This window comes from Hippocampus bargibanti, linkage group LG04 (genome assembly GCF_051943395.1).
Source record: "Hippocampus bargibanti isolate YZ-2025 linkage group LG04, ASM5194339v1, whole genome shotgun sequence".
Classification (NCBI taxonomy): domain Eukaryota; kingdom Metazoa; phylum Chordata; class Actinopteri; order Syngnathiformes; family Syngnathidae; genus Hippocampus; species Hippocampus bargibanti.
Window position 1 is genome coordinate 17,617,338 of NC_142737.1, and position 21,580 is coordinate 17,638,917.

The window sequence follows — 21,580 nt, forward strand, 5'->3', positions numbered from 1 at the left end:
CCTGCCGTAACTCGGCGACGAAGTCCGGGAAGGAGGCTCGGAGCTCCGGCCGAGATTCCCAGACGGCCAACGCCCAAGCGGCCGCGGGTCCGGCAAGCAGGCTGGTGACGTAAGCCACTTTGGCCGCGTCCGTGGTGTATACGGAGGGTTGCTGGTCGAAAACTATGGAGCACTGCAGCAGGAATTGCGCGCAGCGCCCGGGCTCCCCTCCGTAACGGGTGGGATGTGGAATGTTGGGTTCGCGGCTCAAAGTTTGGGGAGGGACGGCCCCCGCGACGAAGGCGCCGCTGGCCTCAAGTCTATCTACCCGTTGGGCTAACCGGGTGATGTCGCGGCGGATCTCCGCGATGGCGGGCACCACTTGGCCGAGCTGCTCCGCCTGCTGAGCGAGGACGGAGAAGATTCGGTTACTGTCCGCAGGATCCATGTTGGTCGGAAGATTCTGTCACGTTCCGGCGGCGACAGTGGCAGCTGGCGAGCAGGAACGTGTGGTATAGGCGGTGGATCGTAGAGCAGGACAGAGGCGTGGGTACCGGCAAAGGATTTATTAACATAAAGCGCGGGTCCGAAAATACGCGGACCCGGTAAAAACTCGTGAAACAAACTCAAAATGACAACTGACAATGTTAGTGGGTGAGTGGCGGCAATCCACCCAACCACACTAACCAAGAAAATAAAGTGGCACACGGGGGTGCAAAACAACCTACGACGCGGTGCAAACAACAAACGCGTTCGTGGCTAAAATCATTCCTCGGGCGAAGCAAATAAGGTACTGGTAACAAGTTCCACGTACTAGCTTGGCATAAGGCGAAGTATCTTCCGACGCTGGGTGGATGCCAGCGTCGGGTTTAAATGTCCACAGTTAATGAGGAGGGAATTGACAGCAGCTGGCGAGCGGCGGGAACGGAGGCCCCGCCCCGCTGTCAACTGGCTCATGACAATATTCATAACGGCCCTCAAGAGCAAACTAACTAAAATGTGGCCTACGACAAAAAATGACTTTGACACCCCTGACTGAGTCAAACTGGGTTTTAAGTGACACAGCCATAAATATACAAACAGTCCACCGAACAGTAATATCTGGGCAGCTGCAAGGTCGCCCAATGTCACTTTGGTGGTTCATCCCAGTACAATGGCGAAAGAGTCCGCCTCAGAGTGGATTGTGTGTGTGTGTATATATATACAGTAAAGTCTCGTTATATCGATATTCAAGGGAGTCCGAAAAAATATCGATATAACCGGGACTATCGATATATCCGACCCTGTTTGCATGTAATTTTCTCTGTGCGTGCATAGAAATAGTATCAATATAACTGGGACTATCGATATATCCGATATCGATATAACGAGACTTTACTGTATATATATATATATATATATATATATATATATATATATATATATATATATATATATATATATATATATATATATGTAACGGAGTTGTGCGCTTAGATTATTAAATTATGAAGGAAGTGATAGATGAGAAGGTTTCTTCAGCCGTCATCTGTACAAAAGTGAAGGTTTCGGACGTTTCGCCTCCTATCCAAGAGGCTTCGTCAGCGAACTAAAGTCTGACTGGTCGTATCGGCCCCATTTATATATCCCTAATGTCCAGACCTGGTGGCGCCGGACACAGCTATGATAGGTCCCTACTCTCAGGTTGGGGGGGCGCGGGACCCCCCCTGTGGCCCCACTGATTGTTCCTACATTCCTGACTAACGATTGGCCTATTACACCCACTCCCCCCGGTATCACCTCATCAGCATAACGACCCTCATCAGCATTGCGAAAGTTGCCTAACCTGTTTTGCCTGAGCAGGCTCATTGACGACAATGAGGTTAAAATCTTAGCGAAAGAACATAGATGGTTTGAAAGGGGGGTAAAAGAGGCGATTCTTATAAAACAACAAAATCCTTCATTAAACCGGTCTGGTGGTGTGAGGTTCAATTTGGATCGTTCATACAATAGCCTGCTCAGGCAAAACAGGTTAGGCAACTTTCGCAATGCTGATGAGGGTCGTTATGCTGATGAGGTGATACCGGGGGGAGTGGGTGTAATAGGCCAATCGTTAGTCAGGAATGTAGGAACAATCAGTGGGGCCACAGGGGGGGGTCCCGCGCCCCCCCCAACCTGAGAGTAGGGACCTATCATAGCTGTGTCCGGCGCCACCAGGTCTGGACATTAGGGATATATAAATGGGGCCGATACGACCAGTCAGACTTTAGTTCGCTGACGAAGCCTCTTGGATAGGAGGCGAAACATCCGAAACCTTCACTTTTGTACAGATGACGGCTGAAGAAACCTTCTCATCGATGGACCACTCCTGTACGACTGAGAGCTTACACAGACGTATGTCATACATATTAATAATAATACATTTTATTTCAAGCGCCTTTCAAAATACCCAAGGACACTTTACAATAAAAACAATAAAACAAAGCATATTAGCATATTTGACAATAAAGCTGATTTTGACTTTTGACTTTGAGGTTGTCGTTTGCATGCAGCAGACTTTGAACCCCAAAGGCGAAATGAGGGGATTAAAATTTGGTGTCATCATGACATGGATCCAACACCCATGATTTAAGTACGACCGGCACATGCCTTTTTTTGTGATTGCAACACGCCCTCTGATCTCAGGAAACATCGCTGAGCCACAACACAGCTGTGCCTCGTCAAAACACTTTGCTTCAGCTGCCAACCTTGTCAAATAAACTACTTGACTCGATTTTGGTATAAACTCTGAAGTATTTAAGTGCATGTATTCTGCTGTTCTGCTGTCTTTTAGCATATTTTATTCAAGATGACTTCTTAGTCCATGGGTGTCAAAGTCGAAGCCTGGGGGCCAAATCTGGCCCGCCACATCAATATATTCGGCTCGCGAAAGCAAATCAAGTATGTCAAGTGTCATGATGCTTGCTAAGGTCCAAACCAAAATTTCAAATTGTTGTATGGAATCCACAATAACTGTCATTATTCTTGACTTTGGATTTGAAAACTAGTCATTCATTAATTTGCTGTGTTCTGTAATACAATGTTTGAAAGAGATCAAACATTCTAATGGTTTCCCCATATTCATAACGGCCCTCAAGAGCAAACTAACTAAAATGTGGCCTACGACAAAAAATGACTTTGACACCCCTGACTGAGTCAAACTGGGTTTTAAGTGACACAGCCATAAATATACAAACAGTCCACCGAACAGTAATATCTGGGCAGCTGCAAGGTCGCCCAATGTCACTTTGGTGGTTGATCCTTCTTGCCCAGTACAATGGCGAAAGAGTCCGCCTCAGAGTGGATTGTGTGTGTGTGTATATACATACACAGTAAAGTCTCGTTATATCGATATTCAAGGGAGTCCGAAAAAATATCGATATAACCGGGACTATCGATATATCCGACCCTGTTTGCATGTAATTTTCTCTGTGCGTGCATAGAAATAGTATCGATATAACCGGGACTATCGATATATCCGATATCGATATCACGAGACTTTACTGTATATATATATATATATATATATATATATATATATATATATATATATATATATATAGAGAGAGAGAGAGAGAGAGAGAGAGAGAGAGAGAGAGAGAGAGAGAGAGAGAGAGAGAGAGAGAGAGAGAGAGAGAGAGAGAGATTTTTCCCACATTTTCCCACAAATCATGACTGTAGCTGACCGCAACCAACAATTTTGTTGTTGTACGATTTGAGAATATCTTGCTTCCAGTGACGTGCGGTGAGGTTCATGGCTGGTGAGGCACTGACGTCATCACAGTCAGATTTAGAAACATATGAACTCCACAGAGTAGCTTATTCACCATTTGATTGGCAACAGTTAACATGTTTTGTTTAAAATGTCATGTCAGCATTCTTTATATACTGTATACAAATTGGAGAATAGAAAGAAATAATTAAAAAAAACCTTATTATCGTCTTACCTTTACTTATAATTGAAGTCCAAGTCTCTCTGTCTCAATGGAGATCACTGCCAGTGAAGAAAACGGCTCAAAGTCGAGCCGCTTCTCCTCCACATAGAGAGAAGGCAGATGAGATGGCTCGGGCATCTGATTAGGATGCCCCGTTGACGCCTCCCTGGGGTGGTGTTCCGAGCATGCCCCACTGGCAGGAGACCCCGGGGACGACCCAGGACACACTGGAGAGACTATGTTTCCCAGCTGGCCTGGGCACGCCTCGGGATCCGCCAGGACGAGCTACAAGAAGTGGCTGGGGAGAGGGAAGTCTGGGCTTCCCTACTGAATAAATGTATTGAATCAATTTTAATAATTATATTTTAACAGCACTCCCCTGACAGCTAGGCCCAGCTATTGTGAGGAGTTTATGTTAGTTTATGTTAGTTTATGTCGTGTCAATAAGAGAGCAAAATAGTCTCAAATTAATCACGTGACCTTCCAAGTTGATGTCAACCGCAAGGGGCGATTTAGCAGTTTCCCTTATTTAGCATACCTAACATACGGCATGCAAGTTGGTATTGTTTTTTCACATTCTTTTGTGACTTATACAATACATTGCATTGTCTTTGAGTGACAATAGTGTCTTTCTACTTTGGATCAAGTCCGATGACGTGGGCATTGTGCCTGGATACAGTGTCCAGTCATTTGGCTTTGACTTGGGCATTAAATAGAGATTTAAGACTTTTAAGACTTGACTTTACCCCTACCACCTTAATACCACCACTATCACATTGCACCGAGTTGTGTTTCTTTTTTCTTTCCATTTCCTACTATGAGGCAGCAGGTGGATTTTCTATCAAGCTGAAATCATGTTTATGTGTTCTCTACACTAAAAATAGTTTGGAGCTTGATCAACTTAATAGATATAAAGCTACTATTTAAGTTATCAATTGCATAGTTGCAAAAAAGAAATTTCTAAAGCCATTGATGTTTTTATATGTGTAAATACTATTTTGATAGCAAAATTCAAGGGTATGAAATGGTCCTTATCTGGGCGGCCCAGCAGTCGAGTGGTTAGCACACCGGCTTCACAGTGCAGAGGTCGCGGGTTCGCGTCACGGTCCGGCCTCCCTGTGTGGAGTTTGCATGTTCTCCCCGGACCCGCGTGGGTTTTCTCCGGGTCCTCCGGTTTCCTCCCACACTCCAAAAACATGCATGGCAGGCAGATTGACCACTCCAAATTGTCCCTAGGTGTGAGTGTGAGAGTGACTGTTGTATGTCTTTGTGTGCCCTGCGATTGGCTGGCAACCAATTCAGGGTGTCCCCCGCCTCGTGCCCGAAGACAGCTGAGATAGGCTCCAGCAACCCCCGCGACCCTAATGAGGAATAAGCGGTACAGAAAATGAGATGAGATGAGATGAGAAATGGTCCTTATCTTAGTTAGCCCAAGAAAGAAAAATATACAAATCCCATGATGCAATGGGCGCCAGGTTATATGGCCATTTTCACATCATATGTGAGCAAATACTACAAATCTCCTTTTTGCCGTATGGCTGTAATTGTCATAACTCTCTGAAATTGCTTAAATGGTGCTTGTTCAGAAGTTGATTCCCGATTTCTCATGTTTTGAATTAAGAAAAAACTAATTTCAATTAGATTTGTCTGTCTGTTCGAGCTGATTAGTCACAAGTCATGAACTGTAACTGTCCCCCCCTTGTGTGCCTTTCTGGAAGTTTTGGAAATGGGCGAGGTGCAGTAATTCCCGAGCTGGTACCAACTATCATCTAATGAATCCAGTCCTGTACGCCACCACTTAGACCACAGGTGTAAAAGGAAAGGCCCAGGTGCCAAATCTGGCCCGCCACATCATTTTATTCGGCCCGTGAAAGCAAATCAAGAATATCAAGTGCCATGATGCTTGCTGAAGTCTGGACCAAAATTTGAAATTGTCCCATGTAAACTACAAAAACAGTCAATATTTTTTACTTCAAATTTGAAAAATGTGCTATTCATTAATTTGTTGTGCTCTCTATTTGTAATATGTGGAAGAGATTTAACATTCTAACAGCGTCTCCAAATTCATAACGGCCCCGAGAGGAAACCGTAACTACAATGTAGGCAAAAAATGACTTTGACAGACTTGACTTAGAGTCTAAGTCAAGTCTGTCAAAGTCATTATATATCCTAAAATGATGGCAGGCTCTAAGACAGGAAGAAAATGGAATGAATGAAAGCTAAAATTGTAGGTTTCATTTATTCAAATGGCTAAAAGATTATGAAGGTGTATCTCGCCTGGGTGGGCAAGAGGTCCTTCCTGATGACTGTCAAACTACAGCGAACATAATCAGAGACACAGGTCTAAGTCTTAGACAATCAGTGGGTCAGGCAAATTAAGTATTTGTTCTTGTACTTCTTAAACCAACTACATTTTTCTTTCAGAGTTGCTGCACCGGTATTTTTGCCTGTTCTCCTACCTAACTCGTTTTCCACCTTACCTGCAAAAATCCTCCCTCTGGGCTATGTTCAAATCTGGCTAGCACCGTGGTTCTTAACCTGGGTTCAAGCAAACGCCAGGGGTTCGGTAAATCAATCTCAGGGCTTCAGAGTAGATGAAGAAACACACACACTGTGACTGCGGGTGTTTATTTGATTCTTCAGAGAAACAAAAAGCAAAAGGACAGGCAGGCAAAACATTTTTTAAATGTCAAATACTGTCATTTGAGCCGTGTGTCTACCTTAGGGAAATTTGAGACCGTTTTGAAAATGACAAAGAAAATGATGTTGAAGAAAAAGGTTTTCACTTTCAATCAAGAATCCCGGTGACACTCCATTTTCATCTATCATGACTAATGTATCAGACGGCATAACCACAGGCATTGACAATATTTTTAACACTGAACATTTCACACTCGTGATTTTCAGTATTTCTAATAAGGTGCAGAACATACAGACACTCAAACCCCAAGCATATATATCCTCAATTGATGGCAGGCTCTAAGACAGGAAGAAAATGGAATGAATGAAAGCGAAAATTGTACGTTTCATTTATTTAAATTTGTTCCTGCCTATATGCTTGCTAAAAGATTATGAAGGTGTATCTCGCCTGGGTGGGCAAGAGGTCCTTCCAGATGACTGGCAAACTACAGCGAACATAATCAGAGACACAGGTCGGAAAGTATTTGGTGTATCGAGTGAGAGAAAGGTAGATAAGGAGACTTGGTGGTGGAATGGGGAGGTGCAGGAGTGTATACAGAGAAAGAGGTTAGCAAAGAAGAAGTGGGACACTGAGAGCACGGACGAGAGTAGACAGCAGTACAAGGAGCTGCAGCGCACGGTTAAAGTAAAGGTGGCAAAGGCCAAACAAGAGGCTTATGATGACTTGTATGCTAGGCTGGACAGCAAGGAAGGCGAGACTGATCTTTACAGGCTGGCAAATCAGAGAGACAAAGATGGTAAGGACTTGCAGCAGGTTAGGGTGATTAAGGATAGAGATGGCAATGTATTAACAGGTACCAGTAGTGTGATGGCAAGATGGAAAGAGTACTTTGAAGAATTGATGAATGAGGAAAATGAGAAGGAACAAGGAGTAGAAGACGTGACTGTTGTGGACCAAGACGTAGCAAGCATTAGCAAGGATGATGTGAGGAGGGCGCTGAAGAGGATGAAGGGAGAAAAGGCACTTGGGCCTGATGATTTACCAATCGAGATATGGAAGGGACTTGGAGAGGTGGCGGTGGTGTTCCTGACTGGGTTATTCAACAACATCTTAGATGGTGAACAGATGCCTGAAGAATGGAGATGAAGTGTACTCGTGCCCATGTTTAAGAACAAAGGAGATGTGCAGAGTTGTACTAACTACAGAGGAATAAAGTTGATGAGCCATACAATGAAACTCTGGGAAAGAGTAGTTGAAGCTAGACTAAGAGCAGAAGTGAACATTTGTGAGCAGCAATATGGCTTCATGCCAAAAAAGAGCATGACAGATGCAGTCTTTGCAGGTGGCGGAGAAACTAGAGATGTGGAGATATGCCCTGGAAACTCTCCTTTCCAGGGCATATCTCCACTGAAGATCAGTCGCAGCAAGACGGAATGTATGTGTGTGAATGAGAGCGATCCAAGTGCAAGAGTGTTGCTACAGGGGGAAAAGATAAAGAAGGTGGAGGATTTTAAGTACTTGCGGTCAACTGTCCAGAGCAATGGAGAGTGTGGAAAAGAGGTGAAGAAGCATGTCCAGGCAGGCTGGAGCGGCTGGAGAAAAATGTCAGGTGTGATGTGTGATAGAAGGGTTTCAGCTAGGATGAAAGGAAAAGTGTATAAAACAGTAGTGAGGCCAGCCATGATGTTTGGACTGGAGACAGTGCCGCTCAAGAAAAGACAGGAAGCAGAGCTGGAGGTAGCAGAGCTGAAGATGTTGAGGTTTTCTTTGGGAGTGACCAGGTTGGATAGGATCAGGAATTCAATGTCACCAAGACGAGTACATTTCTTACAGTAATTGTATTTTTGAAATTTGTACATTTTCAGTTAAAACAGCATACATGTATTCGGCCCACATTACACAATGCATTATTGTTGGCTAGTCAGTGCAGGTGTTGATCCTCAGTTGCAATAAATGCATATCATCGTCTTTATTTTTTTCTTTCATATACAATGCTTTTATTCACTTATTGTTATTTCCTCGAATTTTCAAGCACCACCATTTTCTCCTTGTTATTTCTGAGTAAGAGGATGCAAATGGACATTTAATGCTCTTTTGCTCTTTTCATTTCTGTGACCTTTGGTTAACATTGAGCACAATTAACATCCACAATCATTCAATGTTGCAGCCATTAGACGCGAAAGTCTGCAACGTTTTTGTTGAGCATGGACTCACTGTGTACCTGAGATATATATATATATATATATATATATATATATATATATATATATATATATATATATATATATATATATATATATATATATCCTATATAATATATATATATATATAGATTGTGTGTCACTTAGTTAAAACTAACCTAGCTGTTACTTATTTGTTTTCTGACACACAATCGCTAAAAAGCTTATCGAGGATCTGAGCGTATCTATATATATATATATATATATATATATATATATATATATATCTCGTTATATATATTCAAGGGAGTTATTTATTATATCTGTTTGGTAATTTTCTCCGTGCGTGCAAAACTAACCTAGCTGTTACTTATTTGTTTTTGACACACAATCACTAAAAAGCTTAGCGAGGATCTGAGCGTGTACAGGTGAACCGAATGTCACCAATGATTTATTTGTCCTCTCATGAAAAGGAATCATGGGCCATAGACACAGAATATTCACATCACATTTGATTAGAGTCTTTAATCACCATGTGGTCTTACAAACTTAATACCAACCATGCTCAGCGACCTGTCAAATGTAATTTAGGGATGAAATTTGTTCTGTGTATGTATATTTCTTTGGTGCATGTTCAAAGTAGTGATGCCAATTTATTCCAATCGCATAAAGAATCAGCAAAGTTTATTTGATACTACTTGCTAACGCGGATTAGATTCGTTTCCAAATTATATCAACTTCAGTTCAGACATCAGCTTGGTTTGTGGTTTGTCTTCATTTTGTGGCGTTTGCATTTCTTTCCCATGCCTGTGTGGGCTTTTTCCGTTTTGTGGTACGGAGTTGTTTTATATCTCCTTGAGTGTGAAAGTTTGATGTAATCTAAATATAACATGAATTAGTCCATACAGATTTCAAATGTGTGTTTGATGCGCATACAATTATTAACTTTACTGATGTTACTAAAGTGCTTCAATTATCCACCCATCCATTTTCCAGACCGCTTTATCCTCATTAGTGTCACGGGGGTGCTGGAGCCTATCTCAGTCGTATTCGGGCACCAGGCGGGCGACACCCTGGATTGGTTGCCAGCCAATCACAGGGCACACAGAGATGATCAACCTTTTGCGCTCACACTCACACTGAGGAACAATTTGAGGTGTTCAATTAGCCTGCCGTGCATGTTTTTGGAATGTGGGAGGAAACCGGAATACCCGGAGAAAGCCCACACAGGCATGGGAAGAACCTGCAAACGCCACAAAATGAAGACAAACCAAACATTGCCTTGCCGGCTGGTGAAGATAGATGATGACAATAAATAAATGAATGAATGAATGAATGAATGAATGAATGAATGAATGAATGAATGAATGAATGAATGAAGTGAAGAAATAAATGTCCATCCGAGCTCAAACTCACACCTAGAGACAATTTCGAGTGTTCAATTAGCCTGTCATGCATGTTTTTGGAATGTAGGAGGAAACCGGAGTACCCGGAGAAAACCCACGCAGGCCCGGGGAGAACATGCAAACTCCATACAGGAAGGCCGGACCGGGTCTTGACCACTGCACTGTGAAGCTGTGCAGAGGTATTAAAAAATTAAAAAGGAGTAATGGTCCCAGCAATGCTTTTGCATTCTACCCCGTTGACCTTGGTCCCTTTCCATTTTATCTCAAGAAAAAACAAGGGCCAGATTGGATTGTAATTGTAGAGAGATTTTCAATTAGACCAACAAATTGCTGCTGTTATAAATTCAGCTTCTTTCATTTTGGGCAGTTGGCTTCTATTATCACTTATAAAGAGTAATGTATGCCTTTGTAAAGTCTCACCTAGATAACTGTTATACACTTTATTTAGGAATTAACCAGTCCTTCTCAAGCGTGTCCAGTTGGTCCAAAATGCTGCTGCTCACCTCTAAGCTGGGGCTTGTAAAAGGGAGCACATAACATAACCCCAATTCTGGCTTGTCTTCGCTGGCTGCCAACAGATTTAATGTAATGTAGATGGTGATGCAGAGAATCTTACCTTGTTGATGTAGTCTGAAAACTCAGTATTCTGTGCGTCTGGGAATTCGAGTGACAATGACTCGAAATGTAAAGGTAAGATTCTCGGTATCATGAAAAACTAATATTTTATTTATATCATACCAATGTAAAAATGACACCTTTCCACACTTGTACATATAGTAAGTACATTTCAAAGTCAGTACTTTAAAAAGTTCCACTTTTACCTTTGTCAGGTTTGTCTACCTTTGTCTGGATCGTCTATGTTTGTTCTTTAACAACTAGGTACAATACTAAGTACAGTCTGAGAGTACCTTTGCCACCTCTGATTCTCGTCATAAAATTGCACGGGCATGCTCTGTTAGTTCATCGTTACATTTTATCAGCAATGACTCCAAACGAGGTCATTTGTATGGGATAGCAGGCGGACTTAAATTCAAATGAAAACCACCACACTACATCCACGTGGCCGGTGTGTCTCCTGCAGTGAGGAGAATATCAGGAGTCCCCGGACCAGACTGGAATTGATTATCAATAAGCCTTGTGATGTCTGCAAAACCCGGGGCCACTTTAGGAGGAGCCGTGCTTTAATTTGTTCAAATGAAACATCATGTCCACCTCACACAGCTCACAAAACATTCACACATCACTACGCGTCTCCTCCTTATCAGACAACCCTCAGTTGCTTGGGCAAACATGTTGAGTATACAACCTGCATTCATTCAAGCAGCAGGGTGACCTTCTGGGCATGTGTACCATCTCACTGTTACCTTTGTCATGAGCGATTTATATGACATTGCCAAATCTATCCCTCTATTCAATGATTTTCTTCTAAGGGCATAAAAAAAGTTATCTATGTTGTGAATGAACAAAAATATTTTTTGGGGGGCTGAGTTATTGCAGTGATATTACTCAGCTCTTTACAGAAAGGACTTATTTTCCACTTTGATCATCCAGAGAACCTGGCAACCAACTAAATAATATCCATATGCAACATCACAACAAACTCATTGCTGGAGTTCTTCCCTGACATGCAACGTGTATTGATTGATAACTCTGTGTTGTTGTGCAGGATGGCATACCAAGTCGATACGCTAAACAATGGACCACCGGGCCACATTCTTTGAACTCTTCAACAGTAGCCAAAATGGAACTGTATAGTGCCACTAAGCAGTTTTTTTGACGACGATACTAGTGCAGCGTGTTCTACCGGAAACAAATTCCTTGTGTCTTCTACATACTTGGCAATAAAGATGATTCTGATTCTGATTCTGATTCTGATCATCATTTCAAAGGTAGAAAGCTATGGTTTATTGTTGTTGGCCACTTCCACGAAGTCAACGAGACATCCCAGCCTTAACTCAGTCACTGCCATTCATAAATATATTTGGGAATTGAAAATATGACATCGAGTGCCATTCCTGAATTTATTCGGGTTTGTTTTTTCATGCTTGGATGCCGGTAAAGCGATGGCCATGGCCTCTGGCAGTGGTTTTTCTTTTCCACAAGGGCAGCACTTCTTTTTTTCCATGTTACAGAAGCGCTTTGTTCCAGCTTCAGCTGTTGTTAAAGCACTATATAAACCAATATGTCTGTATTGCATTGTACTTTGGACAGCCGTCCTCAGTTCAAGCTCATATAACTCCAGACCCATATAATTTAGGAATCAACTCTTTTTTCTGATGGAAGAAGAGAGGCTAAGGTTTCCAAATATTCTAAAACTAAATATTCTGTGGGTCCTGGAATTCGAATGACAATGACTAAAACCCTGGCACTGGAGTGGACAAAACCCACTTGTTTAAAATTGCTTTCAATGTATAGTTCTATCTGCTATTTTATTATGTATCATTTTACTTATGGTTTTATTGTTATGTGCTTTGTTTTATTGTAAAGTGTCCTTGGGTGTTTTGAAAGGTGCTTGAAATAAAATGTATTATTATTATTATTATTATTATTATTATTATTATTATTATTATTATTATTATTATTATTTTAGCACATCGTCTGGCACTGAATTAGTTACTATGGCTACTTCCTGGATGAGTGGCAATGACAATGAACTTTTATTTATTTATTGAACAGTCTGTCTTTCCTCTTTTCCGAGTTATTGTTCACAGTGGGCCATTGGATTGGATAAGATTGGATTTACCGTCATTAGTCTCGCAGGGTAGAAATTTACATTTACATTTCACAGCAGCAAAGTTATGAAAGGAAGGAAAGAAGTCGAAAAAAAGCTGCTGGAAAGGTAGCCACTCTCGCGGCGCCATCTTGAAGTCTAAAGAACAAAAAAAATACTAAATAACCAATTATATGACAACACAAAGACATGTGTCTTGAGAAAAGAAAACTCAAACTGCTGAATGCCTGATACCTTCAATCTTGCCATATTGTTTGGACCCCTGATATGGTGACACCAGGCTGTGGTTTGCTCAGAGTAGATATGTGAGATATTCAGAGATACAATACAGCGCAGTTCATTCTATATTTAATGAGGGCTGACGTTGCCATACCAGCAAAGAGCAGTGTCTACGCTATGGTCACTGATTGCTGCATCCTTTTCTTTACAGACGTGACTCCTTGTGGGTTGTGGGCATCCGCGTTGAAAGGAAATGAGACGAGCCACTGTGATTGGACAGCTGAGTTCACATCCACAACGGTGCAAACGTACATTGATTGTATGTGCCAGTTTGTGAAAATTACTTGAGAAATTAACTCATTCACTGCCAGACGATGTGCAAAAATGTGTCCACGCCAGTGCCAGGGCCTGGAGTTATATGAGCTTGAAATGGGGGCGGCTGTACAAAATAAATACAATACATATGTATTGGTTTATATAGCGCTTTAACAACTGAAGCTGTAACAAAGCGCTAACATGGATAAAAGGCAAATGCTGCCCCCTCGTGGAAGGGAAAAACATTGCCAGAGGTCTGACCAGCATTTTATCGGCACCTCCTGCAATCTATCTATCTATCTATCTATCTATCTATCTATCTATCTATCTATCTATCTATCTATCTATCTATCTATCTATCTATCTATCTATCTATCTATCTATCTATCTATCTATCTATCTATCTATCTATCTATCTATCTATCTATCTATCCATGCATTCTGTTTTAACTGAACTTTTTTTAAACCAACCACCAACCCTGTCTAAATACTTTTGGAAGGGGAGGGTGGAGTGCAGGAGTATAATTTCTTCCTCTTGGATGATGGAAATGTATGTGTCCATTAAACTCAATTTAAATTGCTGGAACAAGCCAAATGTTAAGTGACAGGAGAAAGTGACCATTCAGATGTAAAGGGAAAGTGGCAAATGAAATTTCAAAGCGGCAGAGTGCCTCGGCTCAGTGAGCATGAGGCTGCATCGATCAGTGTGAGAAGTGTGTTGCAGGCGCACGCACCCTTCACGCTCAGTTCTCCATTCGCACCAACACCGCCTTCGCCTCTTTTGGACCTTGACTAGACCTTCTTGGACCCTGATTGGACTTCTTTTTGACCACTGAATCAAGGTAGGGAAAGGCAACTCGGGCTTTAAGTATATTCAGTGAGTGCATTTTCCTCTAGAGAACCAGTCATATAAAGTACTACTCTTACAGGATTTATTTTTCCATGTTGTTCCATTTCCATGTCTGTGTGGTCTTCTTTTTCTCACAGTTCCTTTTCATTCTAACTCAATAATTAAATGTACGTGTGGAACCACTCTCATTCATTCTCATATGTCAGAGCTGCTAAATTAGTAAGAAGTCAAATAAACACTAATACTTTGTTAGTGGTGCAATAAATTAAAACAAGTACAAACTTGTGTGTGTGTGTGTGTGTGTGTGTGTGTGTGTGTGTGTGTGTGTGTGTGTGTGTGTGTGTGTGTGTGTGTGTGTGTGTGTGTGTGTGTGTGTGTGTGTGTGTGTGTGTGTGTGTGTGTGTGTGTGTGTGTGTGTGTGTGTGTGTGTGTGTGTGTGTGTGTGTGTGTGTGTGTGTGTGTGTGTGAGTGTGTGTGTGTTTGCACAGTGTGTGACAGGTTAGGATGAAGGATATCTGCCTGGAGTTGACACGGTTTCATTGTACCTGTTTTCTTTCTTTGTTTTTTTTCTTCTGGAACCTCTTGTTTCCTCCCACATTTTTAGGTTGATTGGATGCTCCAAATTTCCCTGTGTGTGATTGTGAATGTGTGTACTGCGATTGGCTGGCAACCACTTCGGAGTGTACCTCAACTGCTGGGTTTTAAATTGACAAGAGATTTTAGAACTGGACCGACAAATCACTGCTGTCGTTGAATCCAGATTTTTTTTTGTTATGCGAGGTAAAAGGTAGAGTCTTTCCTGCCTCAAAAGCATTTGGAAACAGTAATCCAAGTATCTATACATCTACCTCTTTCTTTCTCTGTCTCTTTCTCTCTCTCTCTCTCTGTCTCTCTCTCTGTATATATATATATATATATATATATATATATATATATATATATATATATATATATATATATATATATATATATATATATATATATATATATATATAGGTAGCAAAAAAATGTGACAGTCAGTACTATAAGCAAGTGACATGCTGAAGGCATGATTGTTGTAGCTCCAGTATATTTATCCCAGCGGAAATAACAGTATAATGTTGCCAATTTACTATCTTGGGAGATCAGAACACTGGATGTGTGTCCAATAAAACCCCTCTTTTGCTCCTTGCAAAAGGAGACACATTTGCACGATAACTAGATATTGACGTATTGTGAACAAGGAGGATGGTTCACACGTCAGGCTATCTGTGTGAAGTTTAAATGTTCTCTTCACGCCCGCGTGGGTGTTCTCTGAGTTCTTCTTTTCATTCTGTGTTTGAGTGTCTAAATTGTCCATCAGTGTGACTTTGAGCACATGTTTGTTCATTTATTTGTGCGTGACGATTAGCTGGCGCCTGATTTCAGGGTGCCTAACACCGAGTGAGAGTTGGCATAGGCTCCTGCACACCGACGACCCTTGTGAAAATTAGCACAACGGATAGATGGCATTCTGCATTGTACAGCTCTTGATAATCATTCCTTGTTATTGTAACTCATCCACATCCGCCTCTCCATATGACATCGACTCACATCAGTTCTGAAGGTCTGCCATTTTGTGTATTTTAGTAATCATAAGTTACCTTCCAGGGTGACATCTACCTATTGGGATGCAGGACCTTGAGCTGATGTCACCATCACCCGTGCCCCACGACATGAACAACACGGATGGGATTTTTGAAGTGGCACTCCAAAATATCTCAACGGAGCGCAAACCTCAGTTTGAGGGTGTGGAGCTGCTGCAGTCCTTCAAGCTGCTCATCATCCCCGCCTACGTTGTGGTTGCCCTGGTGGGTGTCATCGGCAACTATTTGCTCCTGTACGTCATCTGCTGCACTCGCAAGATGCACAACGTCACCAACTTCTTTATCGGGAACCTGGCCTTCTCCGACATGCTCATGTGCTCCACGTGCATCCCCTTCACACTAGCCTATGCCTTTAACCCACATGGGTGGGTTTTTGGCCGCTTCATGTGCTACTTGGTCTATCTCATCCAGCCGGTGACTGTGTACGTGTCAGTTTTCACCCTCACCGCCATCGGGGTGGATAGGTGAGTCACAGAAGAGAAAGATGGTATTTGTGGTGGGGGCTGTTTACGCGCATTCATCCAACATCACATGAGAACACGTGCGGTGAAGATGAAAGCCTCAGATTGGAGACTGCTTGTTCGCGCCAAGCAAATAATGCAATAGCTCAGTGAAAAAAATCATACCCACATGATCACCTTGCAATGGGAATTGATCTAAAAATCTTATTTTAGCTGGAAAAATCATTTAGGTGTTAACCCTAACCCAACCAATTACACAAGTGAATGTGCATGATGTTGAAAAAAAATATCAGGCAAAATCAGCAAGTAATGTTTATCCTGACCTTTGTGGTTGTCTTTCACAGCTCCAAGGAAGTGGTTCAGAATTATTGCAGCATAACCGATTTAAGATTGATGAGTGTGCTTCCGTGAAGGACTGTATTTTAATTGTATTACCACGAAGACCAGGTGGCACAGCCATACACTGGTTAGCATGTTCGCCTAACAGTGCAGAGGTGATGGGTTCAATTACAGGCTCCGGACTTCTGATGTGGAGTTTGCACGTTCTCCTAATCTCTGCAAATCTTTTCCCTAGACACTCTCATCTTTGAAGAAAAAAAGCATTGCATTGTTCCAGCGCAGTACATTGACGGACTTTTTCTTTATGCGCTTGACAACAAATTCTTTCATTGTCACTTGACCTTGACAACAGCATCTGAGTTGAGTGGAATATGATGTGAATTTTAAAACAGTTGAGCGTATTGGAGTGAAATCTCCAGTGACGTGCAGTCAGGGGAGGCAGGTGAGGCTTTGCCTCACCTGTCATCATGGAAATATCAAATGAAAAAAAATATATATTTATTTAGTGATTTGTACTTTAAAGTTCTTTTCCATTTAACTTCACCATTTTGGATTTTTTTTTTTTTTTTTTCAAAATCGCTGAATTTTCCCATTTAGCGTTCAAATACTATGCTAACTGTGCTGGCTTGCTCTGCAGTGAGACCGTGTTGCTGTCCCTCTGCATATCACTATTAAAGTGTTCAAAAACTTTTAGTATATGAACTAAATTTCGACACTTTAGCTGGTGTATATAATGTCAGAATCAGAATCAGAAAACATTTATTCGTCCCACAATGGGGAAATTTGCAGTCCACGGCAGCAATTGAAAGTGGATGGGGTGGGGATGAAAGGATAGAAACCAAGATATTCTGAGCATAACAAAATAAAACTGTCAACTGTATTCTGTGCAAATGTAAATGTGCAAAACAGTTTCATAAAAAAACTGTACATAGTGCAAGTATCAAGAAAGGCACATTGAAATATTGCATAAACCCACATATACAAGTGTGCAGTTTTTTTTCTCACATGTGATCACTGAGAATTGCAAAGCCTGACAGCAGTCGGTAGGAACGAGCGGCGGTACCTCTCCTTCTTGCAGCGCGGGTGTAATAATCTCTGGCTAAAGGAGCTACCCAGTGCTGTCAGGGTGGGCAGGAGGGGGTGGGAGGGGCTGTCCATCATAGCTTTTAGTTTAGCTAGCGTCCGTCTGTTGCCCACCTCCTCCAGAGAGTCCAGCGAGCAGCCCAGGACAGAACTGGCCCTGTTGACAAGGTGTTCCAGTCTTTTTCTGTCCCGGGTGGTGATGCTGCCTGACCAGCAGACAATTCCATAGTGGATGCCTGAGGCCACCACAGAGTCATAGAAAGTCTTTAGGAGTGACCCCTGAAATCCAAAAGACCTCAGTTTCCTGAGTAGGAAGAGGCGACTCTGTCCCTTTTTGATTAGGGCATCCGTGTTTGTCGTCCAGTCCAGTTTATTGTTGAGAGTAACACCCAGGTACTTGTAGGAGGTCACCCTCTCAATGTCCGGACCCTGGATGTTCAACGGTGCAGGTGAGGATTGTTTCCTGCAGAAGTCCACCACCAGCTCCTTGGTTTTCCCGGTGTTGATCTGGAGGTGATTCTGCTGGCACCAGTCCACAAAGTCCTTTGTCAGTCCCCTGTACTCCCTATCGTCTCCCTCTGTAATGAGGCCGACAATAGCTGAGTCATCAGAGAACTTCTGAAGGTGGCAGGTTGGGGTGTCGTAGTTGAAGTCCGAGGTGTAGAGGGTGAACAGGAATGGAGCCACGACTGTCCCCTGCGGCGCTCCGGTGCTGCAGAGAAGCCTGTCCGACTCACAGTTCTTTACCCTCACATACTGTGGCCTGTTTGTGAGATAATCTGTAATCCAGGATGTAAGGTGATGATCGACTCGGGCATGCCGCAGCTTGTCCCCCAGTAGATTTGGCTGGAGAAATCGAAGAACGTGATCCTCACCGTGCTCCCAGCATTCTCCATGTGCAGCAACGCCGAGTGGAGGAGGTAGATGATGGCATCCTCCACACCGATGCTCGGCTGGTAGGCAAACTGTAGCGGGTCCAGCGATGAGCTTGCCAGCGGTCGCAGGTGGGCGAGGACGAGTCTCTCCAGCGTCTTCATCAGGTGAGACGTCAGCGCCACCGGTCTGTAGCTTTTGAGCTCCCTTGGGTTGGCAATCTTGGGCACTGGGACCAGGCATGACGTTTTCCACATCTGTGAAACTCTGCCCAGCTTCAGGCTCAGGTTAAACAAGTGCTGGACAATGACACACAGCTGGTTGGAGCAGGTCTTGAGGAGTCGAGAACTGATGTCATCCGGACCTGCTGCCTTCCTCACTTCCATCCTCCTCAGGTAGTTCCTCACCTGCACAGTTGTGACAGACAGGCAGGAACGTGCAAGCAGAGTGGCGGCTGAGGGTGTGGCAAGAGTTGGGATGGCAGTTGTTGGTTGCGGGAAGCTGGTTGTGAGAGGGAGCACGGAGGGTAAGGCCCCAGTGAGAGTTGGTGCAGGTGCAGCTACAGGTGAAGTTGACGGTGGGCCGGGGGCGACAGACGACTTGTCGAACCGATTGAAAAAGCGGTTGATTTCATCTGCCCAGTCCTTGTCTTTTTCAAAAAATTAATTGAAGGACACAGATTTTTATTGATTTTCCAGTCACTTACAGAGAACACACCTGCATACAAAGTATGGCACCCTTAGTGACAATAATATGCAATGAAAGAAAACAAAACATACACACAAAACCTGCCTTGCCTATATCAAAATGTTATATGATCCCAAATAGTTGATATACTAACAATATGAGATAAATATGAAACATCTTTGACTACCATAAAAATTAAAATGGTGACAGATAATTGTCACATCATTTCAACACAGTTTCTTTTCAGCAGTGGTCAAAAGCTCCAGTCTCTGAGGACTACTTTCTTACATATTTTCCATCTCTCGCTGCTCCAACACACGTGATTTGACCTTTGCAGGAGCCTGATAATGATCCTGGCCATGGAGGACCAGAGTTTGCGACCCCGGCTTTACAGCAACACATATCAAAGTCCTGTTTGAAAGTCTTCCCACTTTGCAATTCCTTTCTAAAAATAGGTGTATTTGTCTTCTAGTTAGTGATATGACTCCACCTTTTGGCAGAGAGAATAAATAGATGGACAGATGAAGGGCTAAGGCACGTGACAGGTTGCCCTCTACCCACCTCAAAAATGACTTTGAGAACAGTGTAACAGTAGCCAGGTGACCAATCTATTCCTTCTTGTTACCTTCTTCCCCTAATAGGTACTGTGCCACAGTGCATCCTCTGAAGAAGCGCATCTCAATCTTGGCATGCACCTACTTACTGTGTGCTATCTGGCTGCTGTCGTGTGCACTGGTGGCTCCCGCTGTTGCACATACCTACCATGTGGAGTTCCGAAGCGAAGGCTTCACTATCTGCGAGGAATTCTGGATGGGTCAGGAAGGACAGCGTCTGGCCTACGCCTACGGCACTCTCTTAATCACCTATGTGCTGCCTCTCTCGGCCCTCAGCATCTCTTATCTGTGCATCTCCATCAAACTGAGGAACTGTGTCGTTCCAGGCTATCACACTCAGAGCCAGGCCGAGGCCCAGCGCCTGCGCAAACGTAAGACCTTCCGTCTGGTGAGCCTGGTGGTGGCCGCTTTTGGCATATGCTGGATGCCTATCAGCGTGTTTAACATCTTGCGTGACATTGACATCCACCTGATTGATAAGCGCTACTTCCTGCTCATTCAGTTGCTCTGTCACCTGTGTGCCATGAGTTCATCTTGCTGCAACCCATTCCTCTACGCCTGGCTCCACGACCGCTTTCGTGCCGAGCTCCGCAAAATGATGGTCTGCCACCGGCGCATTGGCATTGCTGCTAACAATGGCGCTACTGCCAGTGCCGTGCTGTGAAAGAGGCTGAAAAAAAGGCAAATCAATTCGGGGAAGGAAGTTATTCTGCAGGGGCACTGGTCTTGGAATCAGTTACAAGGGAGCTTGATTTTCCAAGAGCCAATGCGTGACTACCATGTGCAACATTCATCTCGGGTTGTCGTGATCAGACCATATGGAAAAATAAACGTTAACTCTGTTGCTTTACTGTGAAAGGTAGTCATCCCAAAATACACAAACTCCCTGTGTCCCATCTTTAAAATAATTCAGTTACAATATACTTTGATTACAATATATTTTTGTACATTATTTTCCAATGTGGTAGTGTTGAGGTGGATTAGGGCAATCCAGATTTCGCTTTGGAATTCTCATGATCATAGAAATATTATAGTGCAGCAAATGTGATTTTGTGCTACCGAATGGGGAGTTCATGTTTCTATTTTATGAAAGCAACCTAAATGCTCAGCACACATTAAGCGTGTGACAAACAGTATTATGATTTTACTGAACATGATATAAGATGTCCAATGAGACATCAATTGGGAGTTTACTGTAAAAGTAAAGACAAACAAAAAGAATTACACACATTGTACATTTAAATACAAGAGATTCTTCATCACCAGTGCTAATATGAGCAGTTAATGTAAAATCCATTTAATATTTGAATGGATATTAGCATGTTGTTTCAGGAATATTTCCTGAAATGATTATGCATCCACAAAAGTCAAAGTGTAAAAAATAAAAAATGTAAGGCCAAAAATTCATGCTAAATGGTGAAAAACGGGTTACATTAATCTAATTCAATGTCATTTTTCTTCTAATCTTATGTTTAAAAATGTGTGGTCCATAAATGTATGGCATCACACTGCCCCCAAGAGGCCTCGACTCAAAAGTTTTGACTCAACATCCCCTTTCAACATTGGACAGGTTTACAATAGGACCCTGGCATCCTGTCACAACTCAATTTATTGAAAGGCAAAT

The 21,580-nt window shown here is 42.7% G+C and overlaps 2 protein-coding genes across 3 annotated transcripts in view; both read left to right on the forward strand.

Annotated features, from left to right (window-relative positions):
- LOC148899316 (beta-4C adrenergic receptor-like) overlaps positions 1-21,580 on the forward strand; it is a 182,361-nt gene that overhangs the window by 42,819 nt on the left and 117,962 nt on the right. The window lies entirely within an intron of this gene.
- Positions 15,813-21,548, forward strand: prlhr2a (prolactin releasing hormone receptor 2a). The gene is made up of 2 exons (XM_088994483.1): positions 15,813-16,363; positions 19,984-21,548. The coding sequence occupies exons 1-2, from the start codon at positions 15,924-15,926 to the stop codon at positions 20,618-20,620; spliced, it is 1,077 nt and encodes a 358-aa protein (XP_088850609.1). The 5' UTR covers positions 15,813-15,923; the 3' UTR covers positions 20,621-21,548.